The following is an 18192-nucleotide window of genomic DNA, read 5'->3' as shown; positions in this document are numbered from 1 at the left end:
TGCCTGAAACACTTCAGGGATGACCAAAAGCTAAAGCATGTTATTAAGGGCATTGTCCAAATGCCTCTTAAACACTGACAGGCATGGGGCATCGACCACCTCTCTAGGAAGCCTGATCCAGTGTTTGACCACCCTCTCGGAAAAGAAATGCTTCCTAATATCAAGTCTGAACCTCCCCTGATGCAGCTTTGAACCATTCCCATGTGTCCTGTCACTGGATACCAGGGAGAAAAGATCAGCACCTCCCTCTCCACTTCCCCTCCTCAGGCAGCTGTAGAGAGCAATGAGGTCACCCCTCAGCCTCCTTCTCTCCAAACTAGACAACCCCAGAGTCCTCAGCTGCTCATCATAGGACATGCCTTCCAGCCCTCCACCAGCTTTGTTGCCCTCCTCTGGACGCATTCAAGGACCTTAACATCCTTCTTAAATTGTGGGGCCCAGAACTGCACACAGTACTCAAGGTGAGGCTGCAGCAACGCTAAATACAGCGGGATAATCACCTCTTTTGACCAGCTGGTTATGCTGCATTTGATGCACCCCAGGATGCGGTTTGCCCTCTTGGCTGCCAGGGCACACTGCTGGCTCATATTGAGCCTGCTGTCAACCAGCACCCCCAGATCCCTTTCTGCAGGGCTGCTCTCCAGCCACTCCACTCCCAATCTATACTTGTGTCCGGTGTTACTCTGTCCCAGGTGCAGAATCTGGCATTTGTTCTTGTTAAATTTCATGCCATTGATGATTGCCCAATGCTCCAATCTATCTAGATCCCTCTGCAAGGCCTCTTGTCCCTCGAGAGAGTCAACAGCACCTGCCAGTTTGGTATCATCGGCAAACTTGCTAAGGGTGCATTCAACTCCTGCATCCAGATCATTGATAAAAATATTGAACAGAACCGGCCCTAGCCTTGAGCCCTCAGGAACACTGCTGGTGCCTGGTTGCCAGCCAGATGTAGCCCCATTCACTACAACCCTTTGAGCCCTGCCCTTCAGCCAGTTCTTCACCCAGCGCACCTTGTACCTACTCATCTCACAGTTGGACAACTTGCCCAGAAGGATGCTGTGAGGGACAGTATCAAAAGCCTCACTAAAATCCAGAAAAACTACATCCACCGCCTTCCCTTCATCCACGAGGCAGGTGACCTTATCGTAGAAGGATATCAAATTAGTTAGACAGGACTTTCCCTTTGTGAACTCATGTTGACTGTGCCTGATGATTGCATTGTCCTTTAACTGCCTTTCAGTAGCACCCAGCATGATCTTCTCCATAATTTTTCCAGGAACTGAGGTTAATCTAACAGGTCTGTAGTTTCCTGGGTCTTTCCTCACACCCTTTTTCTTCATCCCTATTTGTCAGGTGACCATCTTCATCAAGTATGAGTCCAATGTTTTCTTTAGACCTCCTTTTGCTATTAACGTACTTTAAAAAGTCCTTCTTGTTGTCAGATACGGCATTGGCCAGTTTCAGCTCTAATTGAGCTTTGGGATGCTTCAGAATTTTTTTTCTTCATAGAGTCCCTTGCAAAGCCCCAGGTCATAACATACATCTCATATCTTTTGCTTTTGCCTTTCCACAGCCAAAAGGCTCCAGAAGCATCTAAGTCCAGAGTCCCATGTGATCTGCTTCATTTTGAATATTCTTATCTCACAAAGTTTTGGCTACTTCCATCAGAGATGGCTGAGCCATTGCCTCTATCTTTAAGGTCAGCCACCACCTTTCTCATTGACCGTGAAGCCCAGAGACTGTAACAGCAGCTGCACCGCAATCCCTGTAAACTCTGTTGCTCACTAGAATGAGATATTTGCCACCTGTTCTGATGCTGGGCTTATGTCATGCTGCGATAACATGATAAAAAGGGTGAGGCACTGCAGGTTTTCACAGCATACTACTGGTCAAAATCTCAACCCAACTACTTGCCACCTTGTCTTTTAATTTACCTGCCCATCCCTCTACCAGCTTAAGAAAATTACTATAAGAAAATAGCTAGAGAATGCAATCCTGTTGAATATTTTTTTTTTCTTTTCTGCTATACTATTTAGGAAGTGAGCCACTTAAAACCTCTAGACTAATCTCTAACTCTTGCCCAACAGTTAACAGCAAAAATTTATGTCAAGAATCACTTCTCTGATAGTGTACATTTTTAATTTCTAAAATTGTATTACACTGAATTCCTACCGGCCTTTTTTCTGCTTTTAGCAGAAAACATCAAAAGGTAATTCCAGTAGGTAGTTTTGATGATTATTTCTGAGGGTTTTCTTTTTAAGCACTAATAGAAAAATCAGCTATCATCTCATTAATGTGGTAACAGAATTGGACATTAACAAAGCTTTCATTCTTCACAAAGAAATCTCAGTCCCATTAACATTATGATTAAGGATTAATCATAACATTATGATAGGATTAAGCCTTTCACCTTTAGGTTACAGTCACATAAGGTTCAGCTTTGAGCTGGTTTTGTATCATGTACAGACCAAACACTCTTTCATGTGCGGGAAAGGAACACCAACTGTTTAGGTTGCTATTCCCCAAAATTATTAGACAGAACAGGATGTTTTACCATACTCTCAGGGTGAAACCTCTAGGTCTAGGTACATTGTGAACAGCAATATCTAGTTCATACTGGATTACAACTGAAAATAAGTCTGATGCTGTCACGCATCCTCAGCATGTTTAAATTATTCTTGATTTTTGCTCAAGCAACACAGGCTTCTCAGGGATTTTTGCTGATGCAGAATCTGGTTTAAGCTAGGACTAATATACCGGGCACCCCTGTAAGTACAGATTTCAATCACCATTAAACAAACAAAATACTAACCATCTTGTACAAACTTTACAACAACATAAGAACTGTTAGAGCAGCACTAATTATAACAGGATCTAATGCAGTTGGGTGCCAGTGAACAGCAACTTTGTATATCAGGAAGCCCTATAACACAATCTAACTGCAGGACTATTTGCCCATGTTTATGTCAAGCTGTCTTTAATACTCCAGAGGCAGGTACTAAAGTGTAAATGTTGCTATGTCCTCTCATACATGGTGAATCAGTTCATATATTAATTCACCCAGCAACAGGCTCCTTAAAAATACCAAATCTGATTCTTGCTCTTGACTGAGCTAAAGAAGGAAGGATGGCTTGTGTAAAGGATTTCTGAGAAAATTAAATAAAGGGTCCACAGTGGTAAACATATCATTACTTAATAACTAAAATTCCCCAGTCAAATTCTGAACATGGAAAACAGAGTGGCAGTTCCTATTATTCTTTTACCAAGTGTTACTGATTCTTTGTTCTCCAAGTACTAATATAGATTATGCCTACCCAGGCAGACATCAGTAGTTCACCTAATCCCAAGGTTTAATGGTTCTGTTATTCTAATTGGCTAACAAAATCTTTTTGTTCACTAATGAGGTTTAAGAACTTAACACTTAGCATTACCAATACGAAACATAAGCTTTCCCATAATAGCATTCTCATCAGAATTCCTCTAAGCTTGAAATCCAATATGCTGCTTTCAAAAACCCAGGGTTTTAGTATTTGTCCTGGTTTCAGCTGGGATAGAGTTGATTTTTCTTCCTAGTAGCTGGTATAGCACTGTGTTTTGGATTTAGGATGAGAATAATGTTGATAACACACTGATGTTTTAGTTGTTGCTAAGCAGTGCTTACACTAGGCAAGGACTTTTCAGCTTCCCATGCTCTGCCAGGTGCACAAGAAGCTGGGAGGGGGCACAGTCAGGACAGCTGACCCAGACTGGCCAAAGGGCTATTCCATACCATATGCCATCATGCTCAATATATAAACTGGGGGAGTTGGCTGGGGGGGCATCGATCGCTGCTCGGGGATGAGCTGGGCATCGGTCGGCAGGTGGTGAGCAATTGCATAGTGTATATCACTCGCTTTGTATATTATTATTGTATTATTATTATTATTATTATTATAAATAATACTACTATTCTATTTCATTTTACTTCAATTATTAAACTGTTCTTATCTCAACCCACTAGTTTTCTCACTTTCACCCTTTCCAATTCTCTCCCCCATCCCATTGGGGTGGGGGGAATGAGCGAGCGGCTGCGTGGTGCTTAGTTGCTGGCTGGGATTAAACCACGACAGTCCTTTTTTGGCGCCCAACATGGGACACGAAGGGTTTGAGATAATAACAGATTAACCAGAGTGTATTAAGGAATTTGTATCTGTTAACAGTTGCTGGTCATAATATTGATTCATCTGTTCTCTGTATTAGTCTACCTGATCTGCACCATGCTCTTGTTTTTGCTGTTCTTGTTAAAGACTGGTGTTGGGTTTTGCAGTTTCCTGTGCTCTAGAGTGATTAGGGATGTTTTGCCTGGGAGTTTTGTTATTAAAACACTGGCCTTGAGCCTTATCTGGTATTTGGGTTCTGTAGTGAAGCCATTACTGTACTTCAGGTACCACCTCATGGAGACAATTAGCAATTATACCTCTTCCTCTGAGGGGTTTTCTGTGGAGGAAACACAGAATGGCACCTTTGTTGCTTTCTTCTGTGATGTTCCATCTGTCATTACAACAACTTTTTTGTATCTATCTTGAACATCCTTGGGTAGTTAAGATATATCTATTGGTAGTTCTTGGGAATATTGTTTTGGTTCTGTCTAAGGTTAATAAGCAGTTTAAGGATATCATCCAGAGATCTGCCCCAAGGCTGGATAGTTATGAGTGGCAGGGTGTGTGGGAGAGCATGGGCAAATGCCTAGGATGGTGGGAAACTCCAATGTATTGGAACTTTGCCCCTGAACAAGTGCAGAATCCTGAAAAATTAGTAGAACATTTGGAAAAAGTATGTTGTCACCTTGGCAACTCCAGAGAGACACAAATCACTGCAGCGCGCTGGGGCCTGGCCCATGCCTACCGAGCCGTATTCAACACAATTCAGAACCCTCAAGGGGAAGGTAAGGTGTCTGGATCTGACAACAAAACGACAGGCACTGTGGCTATGCCAGCCCTGGTGACAGGCGCTGTGGCTATGCTGGCTCCACTGACAGGCGCTGCAGCTACGCCAGCCCGGGGACCAGGCGCTATGGCTACACCAGCCCCGGTGACAGGCACTGTGGCTATGCCAGCCCCCATGACAGGCGCTGTGGCTACACCAGAGAACCAATCCATGCCAGTATCAGTCGCCCCTATACAGAAGAAAAAATACACAAGAAAATCAGCTCGTTTAGTAAGGCCTGATGATGAACCAGGGCCATCAAGAGAACAGGAGGAGGAAGAGGCAGAACCCACAAATGAGATGGTAACAATCCAATCTCTGACACTGAGTGAGCTGCGAGATATGCGAAAAGATTTCAGTCATCGTCCAGGCGAGCACATCATCACTTGGCTGCTCCGATGCTGAGATAATGGGGCCAGTAGCCTGGAATTAGAGGGTAGGGAAGCCAAGCAGCTGCGATCCCTTTCTAGGGAAGGGGGCATTGACAAAGCAATTCGAAAATGGGCAAAAGTCCTCAGCCTCTGGAGGCAACTCCTCTCAGGTACAAAGGAAAGGTATCCCTTCAAGGAAGATGTTATATGTCACCCAGGGAAGTGGACCACCATGGAGAGAGGTATCCAGTACCTGAGGGAATTATCTGTGCTGGAGGTGATTTATAATGACCCAGAAAATGAGCAGTTATCCAAAGATCCAGGTGAAGTCCAATGCACACGACCCATGTGGCAGAAGTTCATACGGAGCGCACCATCATCGTATGCAAACTCTTTGGCAATAATGACCTGGAAAGATGAAGAGGGACCAACGGTGGATGAAATGGCTGGCCAACTCCGACAATATGAAGAAAGTCTCTCTTCCTCCCTACGGGTCTGCATCTCGGTGTGGAGAAACTGCCTGAGAAATTATCCCAGGAGTTCCAGCAACTCAAAGAGGACATGTCCTACTCCTCACCTGTACGGACCAGTATCTCAGCCATCAGGAGTAAGCATCCCTCTCTTCAAGAGAGAAGATATAGTGAATACACACCACAGGCCACCCTGTGGTTTTATCTGCATGACCATGGAGAGGACATGAGGAAGTGGGATGGAAAATCTACCTCGACCCTAGAGGCACGGGCACGTGAGTTGCAAGGAAAAACAATCACAAATGGGGGATTTTTGATTTGCATTTACAAGAAGCGAGTAACAAATGCTATGACCAGGACTAGAGGGGCCCTGCCTCCAGCCAGGTGGAGGAAAGGGACAACCGGTTTACTGGACTGTGTGGATTCGATGGCCTGGCACATCAGACCCACAGCAGAATAAGGCTCTAGTGGACACCAGTGCACAGGGTACCCTAATGCCATCAAGCTATGAAGGGGCAGAACCCATCTGTATTTCTGGAGTGACAGGGGGATCCCAACAGCTGACTGTATTGGAGGCTGAAGTGAGCTCAACCGGGAAGGAGTGGCAGAAGCACCCCATTGTGACTGGCCCAGAGGCCCCGTGCATCCTTGGCATAGACTACCTCAGGAGAGGGTATTTCAAGGACCCAAAAGGGTACCGGTGGGATTTTGGTATAGCTGCCTTGGAGACGGAGGAAATTAAACAGCTGTCTACCCTGCCTGGTCTCTCAAAGGACCCTTCTGTTGTGGGGTTGCTGAGGGTCAAAGAACAACAGGTGCCAATCGCTACCACAACGGTGCACCGGCGGCAATATCGCACCAACAGAGACTCCCTGATTCCCATCCATAAGCTCATTTGTTGACTGGAGAGCAAAGGAGTGATCAGCAAGACTCGCTCACCTTTTCACAGTCCCCTATGGCCAGTGCAAAAGTCTAATGGAGAGTGGAGACTAACAGTAGACTATCGGGGCCTGAACGAAGTCACGCCGCCAATCCTGTCAGATCCCAATGGATGTAATCAACAAAATAACAGCCATGTCTCCACCAACCAGCAAAAAGGAAACACAAGCTTTCTTGGGTATTGTGGGTTTTTGGAGAATGCATATTCCAAATTACAGTCTGATCATAAACCCTCTCTATCAAGTGACCCGGAAGAAGAACGATTTCAAATGGGGCCCTGAGCAACAACAAGCCTTTGAACAAATTAAACAGGAGATAGTCCATGCAGTAGCCCTTGGGCCAGTCCGGGCAGGACAAGATGTAAAAAATGTGCTCTACATCACAGCTGGGGAGAATGGCCCTACCTGGAGCCTCTGGCAGAAAGCACCAGGGGAGACTCGAGGTCGACCCCTAGGGTTTTGGAGTCAAGGATACAGAGGGTCTGAAGCCCGCTATACTCCAACTGAAAAAGATATATTGGCAGCATATGAAGGCGTTCGAGCCACTTCGGAAGTGATTAGTAGTGAAGCACAGCTCCTCTTGACACCCTTGCTGCTGGAGCTGGGCTGGATCATAGAATCATATAATCATTAAGGTTGGAAAAGACCCTTAAGATCATCGAGTCCAACCGTTAACCTATCACTGCCAAGTCCACCACTAAACCATGTCCTCAAGCACCACGTCTACCCTTCTTTTAAATACCTCCAGGGATGGAGACTCAACCACTTCCCTGGGCAGCCTGTTCCAATGCCTGACTACCCTCTCGATGAAGAAGTTTTTCCTAATATCCAACCTAAACCTCCCCTGGCACAGCTTGAGGCCGTTTCCTCTCGTCCTATCACTTGTTACTAGGGAGAAGAGACTGACCCCCACCTCGCTACGACCTCCTTTCAGGTAGTTGTAGAGAGCAATAAGGTCTCCCCTCAGCCTCCTCTTCTCCACACTAAACAACCCCAGCTCCCTCAGCCGATCCTCATAAGACTTGTTATCTGCACCCTTCACCAGCTTCATTGCCCTTCTTTGGACACACTCCAGCACCTCGATGTCCTTCTTGTAGTGAGGGGCCCAAAACTGAACACAGTACTCGAGGGGCGGCCTCACCAGTGCCGAGTACAGGGGCACTATCACCTCCCTGGTCCTGCTGGCCACACTATTCCTGATACAGGCCAGGATGCCATTGGCCCTCTTGGCCACCTGAGCACACTGCTGGCTCATGTTCAGGCAGCTGTCAACCAACACCCCCAGGTCCTTTTCTGCCAGGCAGCTCTCCAGCCACTCCTCCCCAAGCCTGTAGCGTTGCATGGGGTTGTTGTGACCCAAGTGCAGGACCCGGCACTTAGCCTTGTTGAATCTCATACAGTTGGCCCCAGTTGGATGTTTAAAGGGAGGATCCCCTGTACACATCATGCAACTGATGCTACATGGAGTAAGTGGGTCGCACTGATCACACAACGGGCCTGAATAGGAAACCCCAGTCACCCAGGAATCTTGGAAGTGATCATGGACTGGCCAGAAAGCAAAGATTTCAGAATATCGCCAGAGGAGGAGGTGATGCATGCTGAGGAGGCCCCACTGTATAATAAACTACCAGAAAATGAGAAGCAATATGCCCTGTTCACTGATGGGTCCTGTCTTCTTGTGGGGAAGCATCGGAGGTGGAAAGCTGCTGTATGGAGTCCTGTACGACAAGTGGCAGAAACTGCTGAAGGAGAAGGTGAATCGAGTCAGTTTGCAGAGGTGAAAGCCATCCTGCTGGCTTTAGATATTGCTGAACGAGAAAAGTGGCCAATGCTCTATCTCTATATTGACTCATGGAGGGTGGCAAATGCCCTGTGGGGCTGGTTATAGCAATGGAAGCAGAGCAACTGGCAGCGCAGAGGCAAACCCATCTGGGCTGCCGCATTGTGGCAAGATATTGCTGCCCGGATAGAGAACCTGGTTGTAAAAGTAGGTCACGTAGATGCTCACGTACCCAAGAGTTGGGCCACTGAAGAACATCAAAACAACCAGCAGGTGGATCAGGCTGCTAAGATTGAAGTGGCTCAGGTGGACCTGGACTGGCAACAGAAGGGTGAATTATTTCTAGCTCAGTGGGCCCATGACACCTCAGGTCATCAAGGAAGAGATGCAACCTATAGATGGGCTCGTGATCGAGGGGTGGAGCTGACCATGGACACTATTGCACAGGTTATCCATGAATGCAAAACATGCACTGCAATCAAGCAAGCCAAGCGGTTCAAGCCTCTCTGGTATGGAGGACGATGGCTGAAATATAAATACGGGGAGGCCTGGCGGATTGATTAGATCACACTCCCACAAACCCAGCAAGGCAAGCGCCATGTACTTACCATGGTGGAAGCAACCACTGGATGGCTGGAAACATATCCCGTGCCCCATGCCACCGCCCAGAACACTATCCTGGGCCTTGAAAAGCAAGTCCTATGGCGACATGGCACCCCAGAAAGAATTGAGTCAGATAACAGAACTCATTTCCAAAACAACCTCATAGACACCTGGGCCAAAGAGCATGGCATTGAGTGGGTATATCACATCCCCTATCATGCACCAGCCTCTGGGAAAATCGAACGATACAATGGACTGTTAAAGACTACACTGAGAGCAATGGGTGGTGGGACATTCAAACACTGGGATACACATTTAGCAAAGGCCACCTGATTAGTCAACACTAGGGGATCTGCCAATCGAGCTGGCCCTGCCTAGTCAAGACTTTTATGTACTGTGGAAGGGGATAAAGTCCCTGTAGTGCACATAAAAAAAAATATGATGGGGAAGACAGTCTGGGTTACTCCCGCCTTAGGCAAAAGTAAACGCATTCGTGGGATTGCTTTTGCTCAAGGACCTGGATGCACTTGGTGGGTGATGCGGGAGGATGGGGAAGTCCGATGTGTACCTCAAGGGGATTTGATTTTGGGTGAAAATAGCCAATGAACTGAACTGTATAATGTTAGTTGCTATATAATACTGGATGTCATCACTTCTATGGTTGCTATGTGCCATATCAACAGCATACAGTAAGAATCACCCAAATTAATGAAGAATGAACTTTGAGGAAACCGAACAAAGTACAGCGGTGATGGAACCAGAACTGGCTTCAGCATGCAACAATCCAACACCAGACACCATCTCTCCTGCCCTGAAAGACTGTTATGACAGATGAAGCCCAAAGTCATGGACTAAATGAACTCAACCAACATTTTAGAGGGATGGCCCATAGACTAAGGAAATGATATCTCTGTGTGTGTGTATATATCTATCTATCTATCTCTGTCTCAAAAGACTGGAAAAGTGGTGGTGATTAATTGGAATGTATTGGAAAGTGTAAGACCTGGGCATGACGTATGTGGTATAGAATAAGGGGTGGATATTGTCCTGGTTTCAGTTGGGACAGAGTTAATTTTCTTCCTAGTAGCTGGTATAGTGCTGTGTTTTGGATTTAGGATGAGAATAATGTTGATAACACACTGATGTTTTAGTTGTTGCTAAGCAGTGCTTACACTAGCCAAGGACTTTTCAGCTTCCCATGCTCTGCCAGGTGCAGAAGAAGCTGGGAGGGGGCACAGCCAGGACAGCTGACCCAGACTGGTCAAAGGGCTATTCCATACCATATGACGTCATGCTCAGTCTATAAACTGGGCGGAGTTGGCCGAGGGGCAGCGATTGCTGCTCGGGGTCATGCTGAGCATCGGTCGGCAGGTGGTGAGCAATTGTGTCGTGTATCACTTGCTTTGTATATTATTATTGTATTATTACATTATTAGTATTATTATTACTATTACTACTGTTCTATTTTGTTTTACTTCAATTATTAAACTGTTCTTATCTCAGCTCACGAGTTTTCTGACTTTCACCCTTCCAATTCTCTCCCCCATCCCACTGGGGTGGGGGGAGTGAGCGAGCGGCTGTGTGGTGCTTAGCTGCTGGCTGGGGTTAAACCACGACAGTATTGTAATGAAATTCTTTATTCCTGCTGTATTTTGTGTCTCCTACATTAAATATAAATTGGCCAAAGTTTTATTTTCTCCTTAACTCAACCTCATACTCCAGTCTTGGCACGTTTAAATTTGGAAATAAATTGAAAACACACCTTAATGACCATCTTCTTAGCATGAAAAATTCATGGCCAGGCAATGTGCCTTTTTTAAGATTAAACATTTTGTTTTTAAAAGGTCCAGCTTATACAACACAATTGAATTTAAGCCTACTTTAATAATCATTAAATGTCATATACACTGAGGACAAACCAGACATTAGCCTACAAATACTGGTGTCCATATTTTGACACGTCTGCAGCCACACAAGAATTCCCAAGCCCAGATTCAGTAGAGCAATCACAAACACTTTTGCCAGGTCAAGGTATTAGACTGTTAGCTTCTATTTGGGTACAGAATCATTAACAGGGTAGAGTGTCTCACACAACCCTCGGTAGAGTTTCTCATTATTAAAGTGATATTTAACAATGATTCCGCAATGTGATTCCTGTACCAGCACTAGCACAGAATGCTGCATATGGGACAAGACCCAAATGGTATAACATAGAAGGCACTGAGAAACTAATTATGTCTCTGATTTTCTGCCGTGCTCTGCCTTAGAACCTCTCACGATTTTGGCCACAGTAATTTGGGCTGGCTGTCAGAGATGCAGAAGGGGTATCTGGAAGCTGGGTGTAACAGGTATGTTTAAGGTTGCATGTACATGTGAACTTGTGCATTTGCATGTAAATCACTTCACAACCTCTGTGCATGTGGGAAACAGCATGGAATGAGACAGATGTGAACACTTTCCTTTCCTTTTGCAGTGTCACCTATTCTGAGTACAGCACTTGGTGTTTGAATGGTGGGTGTCAACATTCATGGGAACAGAGAATTGTGCCCTAACCATTTTCATACTAATCCCTGAAACATGCTGCTCAGTAGAGCTTCTGGGGCTCTTACAGAACTTAGCAGCCCAGCCCTATTGACATGGGTGAAAATGCTCTGTATGCATTTCCCTCATCCTGTCCCTTCCTCAGGAGGAACTTCAGTCCTAAATACGGCTTTCCAGACTGCAGAAGTGTTCATGTATCCTTTAGTATTCCTCTATGATGCTTAACTTGTAGGAAATGGTACATGTGGAGCAAACTGTCTTTTGCTGATAACTTATGACTTCTCTTAAATTCTTGACAAGTTTTAGGATAGCACAAATCCTTCACAGACCACAATCATAATCCAAGGTTTTAAAAAATGACTGACTATTTTAACCAGTGGAAACCACTAGGGGTTTGAGGGTTTTGTTGTGGGGGAGTGGGTTGCTTGAACAGCATAAAAATGATAAAGAAGATAGATATGCTTTAAACTTCCTTTCTAAAAGAGAACCACAAGAAATACAATTCTATAGTTAGGGATGAAACTACTAACCACAGAAGCTAAAGGTTTAAAACAAAAGTGTCTTGGATACATGACAATATTATACCCAACTATAAATCAGTAATTTAATTATGTTGCCAGTTACCTATTACATAATATATACTCTAAAAGCCTGATACCATTTTTCATACAGAGGGAAGTCTCTTAAAATTAAGGTCAGTAGAATCTGCCAAAAAGACCACAGAAAAGAGTATTCTTATTTTAATCCCTCATACATTCTATGTCCAGAAAAAAGACCAGAAAAAAAAAAGAAACCTTCATCTGAACATTGATGATTGATTGATTGATCCTATATTACTCATTTTCATTCCCAAAGCTGGTTGATTTACAGAAGAAGATAACAGCCATTAATGTTACATAGGTGATTTTGTAGGGGAGCATAGCATAGTGATTATTACAAAATTCCTATACTACAGCTCCTCCATGAACAATGTCAGACCTTATGTTCCAACAACAGCACATAATTAATAGCATGGTATTGTCTTCATTTTAATGGGAAGCAGAACCTTGGCAAAAAAGGGTCCGTTCTTGTAATGCTATATCCCATTCAGGTGAATGTCTCCTGGTATGATATTTCATATAAAAAATGTAAAGGTTTTTGTCTCAGACATGTAGGTGGATTTTCTTACCTTTGGTTCCATTGAAATGAAGCTGTGGGTACCTCTACTTGAGAGAACTGACCTTTTAATCGTTTTACTATGGTAGAAGTGGTAGTAATCCTTCAGTGTTCCAATCTGTAAGGGGAGAAAAGAAAAACAGAGAGGGAGATATAATTAATGGAAAGTAGTTTTATGGTTTTCATTTTTAAAGGCCTATAAATTATGCAATTTCCTACTGTGCTGAAATGTTACTTGAACCAAGTGATCATTTTTCAAAAGAAGAACATATGATATGAAATGGATGGAGTGTCCTTGAGACAGTAACTGCATAACCAAAGATTATAATTGAGCTGCTTAGTCTGTCCTTATCTACCTTTTAAATGTTTAAATTATATTCGGTATTTTAAGCAATTCTATATTAATCTATATCCAAGCTGTCTTCAAATGGAACATATAATAATCATCAAATGGCTATATGGTTATTAAAAAGCATTCCATCTAGTTTGCATAAGGAAATATACTGTAAAATGCACTAGATTCAGTTATTTATATAAAATTTATAAAAAAGACATCCACAGCATCAGACTATGCACCAGGAATAGGCTGCTCTTTCTGCAGAAGGTGGGGAAGAAAGAAGTGGAAGAAAGAAGTAGAAGAAAGAAAGATGGAAATGGTAACTTCATAAGATAACTAGAAGTACAAAATCAATTAATGCAAAATTGCAAATACAAAACAGTACAATAAAAATACTTATTCATTCCATCAGTACACAGTAGCAATGTAAATATTAAACTAAGACAGCCTTCACAATTTTAAGAAGAAATTTCCCCTTCCAGAGTCATTAATATCTAAATATTCATAACTTGAAATTTTACTTTCACATACCTACAAGCAAACATTCAGCTTCCTTGTCTTTAGAGCAACGTCTCCCCAAGACATTTGGAATTTTCCCTTCTTTCACGCTGTAAATCTTGTAAGACACTTAATAATTTAGTTAAAGGTTTCTTAATGATGAGTAAAAAAGAGACAACGGAGCTTACTGTTATTTCAAGTTGAAACTCAAAGTGACCTCAGAAAACAGGTTTGGTTTTGAAAATAAATCTGAATGAAATCACCAAAGAGGATGGAGCAACACTGAAAAGCTCTAATCTTAAAGATCCTATATTATGAATTTATACCTATAAGAATACGCATGCAGGAAACTAGAGTGTTCAACGTTAAAGGTTCAAAGGGAATTGGAAATAAGCCACTGAGGAACTCCAAAAATCTGCTTTTAAAATATTAGAACATAAACATCTTGAGAAAATATCAGAGTAGACTGAGAACAAATATTGATATAAAATTATTGTTCTCAAGGAGCACTTGAGTATCTTATCTTAAAGTTTAAAATGTAAACAGCACTGGGGAATGAAGGAGAACTTTTTGAAAAAAAAGTCCACAATTTAAATGAATACTTCTAAAGGGGAAACTGCACCAGGGTTTATGATATTATTCTCAGTCTGTACAGTTAAATAGGTCCATCAGTATCTAATTTTCAGAAAGAATGACTTATGTTTACTTTAAGTCAAATATGGAAGCATTCAGTTAAACCAAGTCAGTTTATCATAAATTAAATAGGAATTGGTTTGACTAAGCCTAAATAGAGCATATTAATACTACAATAGCAATTCCCATGATGCCTTCTGTTTCAGAGATGATTCAAGCTGAAATGGTGCATTTCTGTCCCATGGAGGAGCCTGGTCTCAGTCTCCATGTGCATATCTGTGAATAAATCCTCCTTAAATCTCCAGGGAAAAGTCTTCTCACAGACATCTCAGAGCTGCAGGACCCTGGGCATGCCAAGATCATTCACACGCATTTCTCTGTGGGCCGAAAACTATCTCCACAGCAGATACCAAAGCAAACACTGTTTCTTTGTCCATGGATGAACCTACTCTATTGGTGACGTAGTGTGAGTCAGAATAACATGCAGTTTCCATGATGATTTTAGCCAGTCCAAAAGGTAATTAAGGACATTATTGTACACAGTTGTGTTGTTATATCACTTGTTGTTATATCACTGCATTAATTTGTTTATTCTGATAGTTTAACAACCTGCAGCACAACGAATGTCCCTAAGCATCAGGCCAATGTTGCGCGGGTTTTGAATTATTAATATTTATATCAACCACTGAAATTTGGCTCCAGGGTTAGCACCAGTACAGGTGAAAGCATGCTGCCCCAAGACAAAGGGACATCAGTCACTTCCTAGATGTGTCCCTAACACAAGAGTAGCCTCAAACAGTGCTGAAGTGTTAACCACTGTCGAATGATGCTACTCTTGCTTCTTAAATCCTCAGAAACTAGTAATATGCATATTAACCATACCAAAATACTGTACAGAGGTTAGGTTTTTATGAACCTTGCTATCTTTAGTGTGAATTAGAGACATACTACTGTGTGTGTACGTGTGTGTATACACAAACACATACGTTATTTAAAAGTCAGAGCTCAGGCAGGTAACTGTATTTTACCACTGCACAGAACTGATAGAAACATGTCATATTTCAGGGAAAATAAACAAACATCTGTCCTGTTTTGTGCTGCATAGATCTCAATATCTTCCAGTTCTCCTTGTTTTGTCTTGCACTAGTTTGGGGTCTTTTTTTTTAAGGATAAACTGTAGCTTACCTCTTTAAGAGCATCCAAAACAGCAGAGTTAGAGGGTGGCCTAATTACACCCCTGGAGGTCCTACAGTTTAGCAGCACTAGCCACCCTCAAAAGACACTGGAGGGGATAGGAGACAGTCCCATGTTTATTTTACCGACTAGGCCTGTGCACACATGCAGGGATGTGTGTGTTCTACTTTCCAATCAAAAAAAAAGGGAAAAAGACTGAGGCTTTGTAATGCTTGATGGCTGTACTCCCTCTGAGACCTTGTCCTCAGGACAGAATTAAGTGTAATATAACTGTAATGCCATGTCTTCCAGGCACCGTCAATTTAATAATAATAATAATAATAATAATAATAATAATGATAATAAATGGTGAGATCTACCGCTTTAGTTCATAATTGTCAGTGAAATAAAAGGATCCCAAATCTTTTAAATGGAATTTAATTCTTATTCCCTAACTATCAGTGCCTCTTGCAGTAAGGTAACACCAGTGTTATTAAAAATTATATTGCCCTTTTCTTTCCTTAATGGGAATTTACTTAGACCTTCCAAATCTTTGGACCACTTAGCAAATAGTTAAATCACGGAAATATAGCACAATAAAACTTATTATTATGGATGTTCTTGTTAAATTGTTTTTTATACTTTTAACTACCAAGTCTTAGAGGCACTATCAGAGGGAAAGGAATACAAAGACAGAAACACCAGACTGTAGATCTAACCACCTTAGAGACTGATGACAATTTAGCTGTTTTATCCTTGGGAAATCTTTGTAATCTTCTTTTTGACCTGGAAGACCTGATTTCTTTAAAAAGAGATTGAGAAACATTCCTGAGGAATTGCCTGGGCAAAAGCAAGGAGAATGAGTAGAAAGGGGGTGGATTACTCTTTGGAGGTAATATCTTCATCACTGAAAATTTTAAATAGATACAAACATACATTTAAGTAGTACTATATTATGCTTATTCAAGGATAAAAATAACTCCTGGGAACAATAATCCTACAACACTGCAGTGGAATCCCAGAAAACCCAAATAATCACATATATACATTAATTTTATATTTAGTAGGTCTTATTTTCTTTTTAAAGTTGAGAAAATCAATGAATTTAAAAGATATTAACTATGAAATGAGACAAACTTTCTAGGCTTAGTCTTTGGAATACATTTCTTCCATATGCAGTTTTATATTCTAAGGCAGTATTAAGATAATTTAGGATATAATGACTGAAAAAATTAATCTACTTTCGCATCTGAATGTCTTCATAAACTGTAAGGAAATATAAGTGCTAAAGTTGCCAATGAAATACACCTTAAATATCCATAAATGATAACCAGACTGACCTACATCATGACTGAAATGTTCATGTAACAGAACATAAGCAGGGAAGTTGTTCACACTAATGGAAGCAGCTTGAGATATGACTTCCCAACAGTTTCTAACCTAATCAGTCAACTAAACCACTTGGGGGGGGGGGGGGGGGGGGGGGGCTGATATCCTACACTACACTGCATGAGTTAAAATAGGTTCTTGGATTACTACAAGCAGATGGCATTAAAAAAAAGCACAGAAACTACCAGAACTGCTGAACACTGTGGTCTTCTCTTGATCTGCAGCAGCAAGATAGTATCACTCTGCCTAGTCTAAAGGAGAGAAATAATGATATTCAGTCTCTGTATTACAGAGGCTCTAAATCAGTACATTAAAGGAATATCTACTGGGTGGGGAAAAAGTGCACTTTTAATGTGCTCAAACTTAGTTAAATAAAAGAATCTGAAACAGCAGCAGAACCAAGGCAATGTGGGTATGAATATGGATTATCACCTCAGACTCAACCGAGACTATTCTGAAAGTCTGAATTCAAACTATGTTCATCAAATGTCCAAGTAACCCAGTTTTCAATTCCATTTTAAGCCCAGTTAGCTAACATAAATCAGATGGCCCAAGTTGTACAAACATCTGTGTGTGTGCTTGAGGTAGGCATAACCAAAGTTGCCAATTCATATCTGTGCTCCTCTCATGTTCCCTTCTTTTCAGATTTGTTTCATAGCAAACAGATATGTCCACAAGTATTGCCAGAGTCGCTGTTTCTGAATAGTGACACTCTTGAACAAGTCGGACTTGACCTCAAATGTACCCCTCTTGTACTGATCCTTACACTTTCTTGAAACATTTTTTCTGAGTCTCATAGGTGGGAATTCCAGATAAAATGAGATGTTAACTGCCATCAACTCAGTAAAAAAAGCTATACTGTACTCAAGAGTTCTTGCTCAGTTCCTTAAATCCTTGGTATGGAAGACAAAAGAGTTCAGCCAGGAAAACAAGGTACCCTTCTGAACCACCTGCATATGAAACACAAAAAAAATCCAATCTAGGCAGATAAATTAAACCACCTAGCTATTACAACAGAAACATCACAATTTCCATATAAATAAATCAGGTTGTATCTCTTCACATTCTAGGTACAAATATGCTGATACTTTACCTTTGAAATTCCCTCTCCTTCTGTTTAAATGGGAGAAAAAATGTCACCTTACTAAATTAATATAATCCACTCCTGACTTCTATTGTATTTTTTGGCAATTTTCCTCTGTGTTTCAGCTATTTACATGGAGAAATTCTGCCTGTGAACTTACCTTGACATCAAATTAGTTGATGTCTAAAATGAATAACAAAGCCATTAAAATAAAGTAGCTCTGAACTGTGTTCTTTCAGATAAGAATGTTATTAC

The 18192-nt window shown here is 42.0% G+C and overlaps 1 protein-coding gene across 1 annotated transcript in view; it reads right to left on the bottom strand.

The window, feature by feature from the left end:
• LOC309601488 (proprotein convertase subtilisin/kexin type 5-like) overlaps positions 1-18192 on the bottom strand; it is a gene marked incomplete at both ends in the record, with an annotated part of 236784 nt that overhangs the window by 200466 nt on the left and 18126 nt on the right. The window contains one exon of the mRNA XM_082334513.1: positions 12837-12941. Within this exon, the coding sequence (XP_082190639.1) occupies positions 12837-12941 (105 nt within the window). The remainder of the gene's footprint in view (positions 1-12836; positions 12942-18192) is intronic.

Source organism: Platalea leucorodia (assembly GCF_965183815.1).
Source record: "Platalea leucorodia genome assembly, chromosome: W".
Classification (NCBI taxonomy): domain Eukaryota; kingdom Metazoa; phylum Chordata; class Aves; order Pelecaniformes; family Threskiornithidae; genus Platalea; species Platalea leucorodia.
This window is presented reverse-complemented; position numbering and strand designations above follow the sequence as displayed.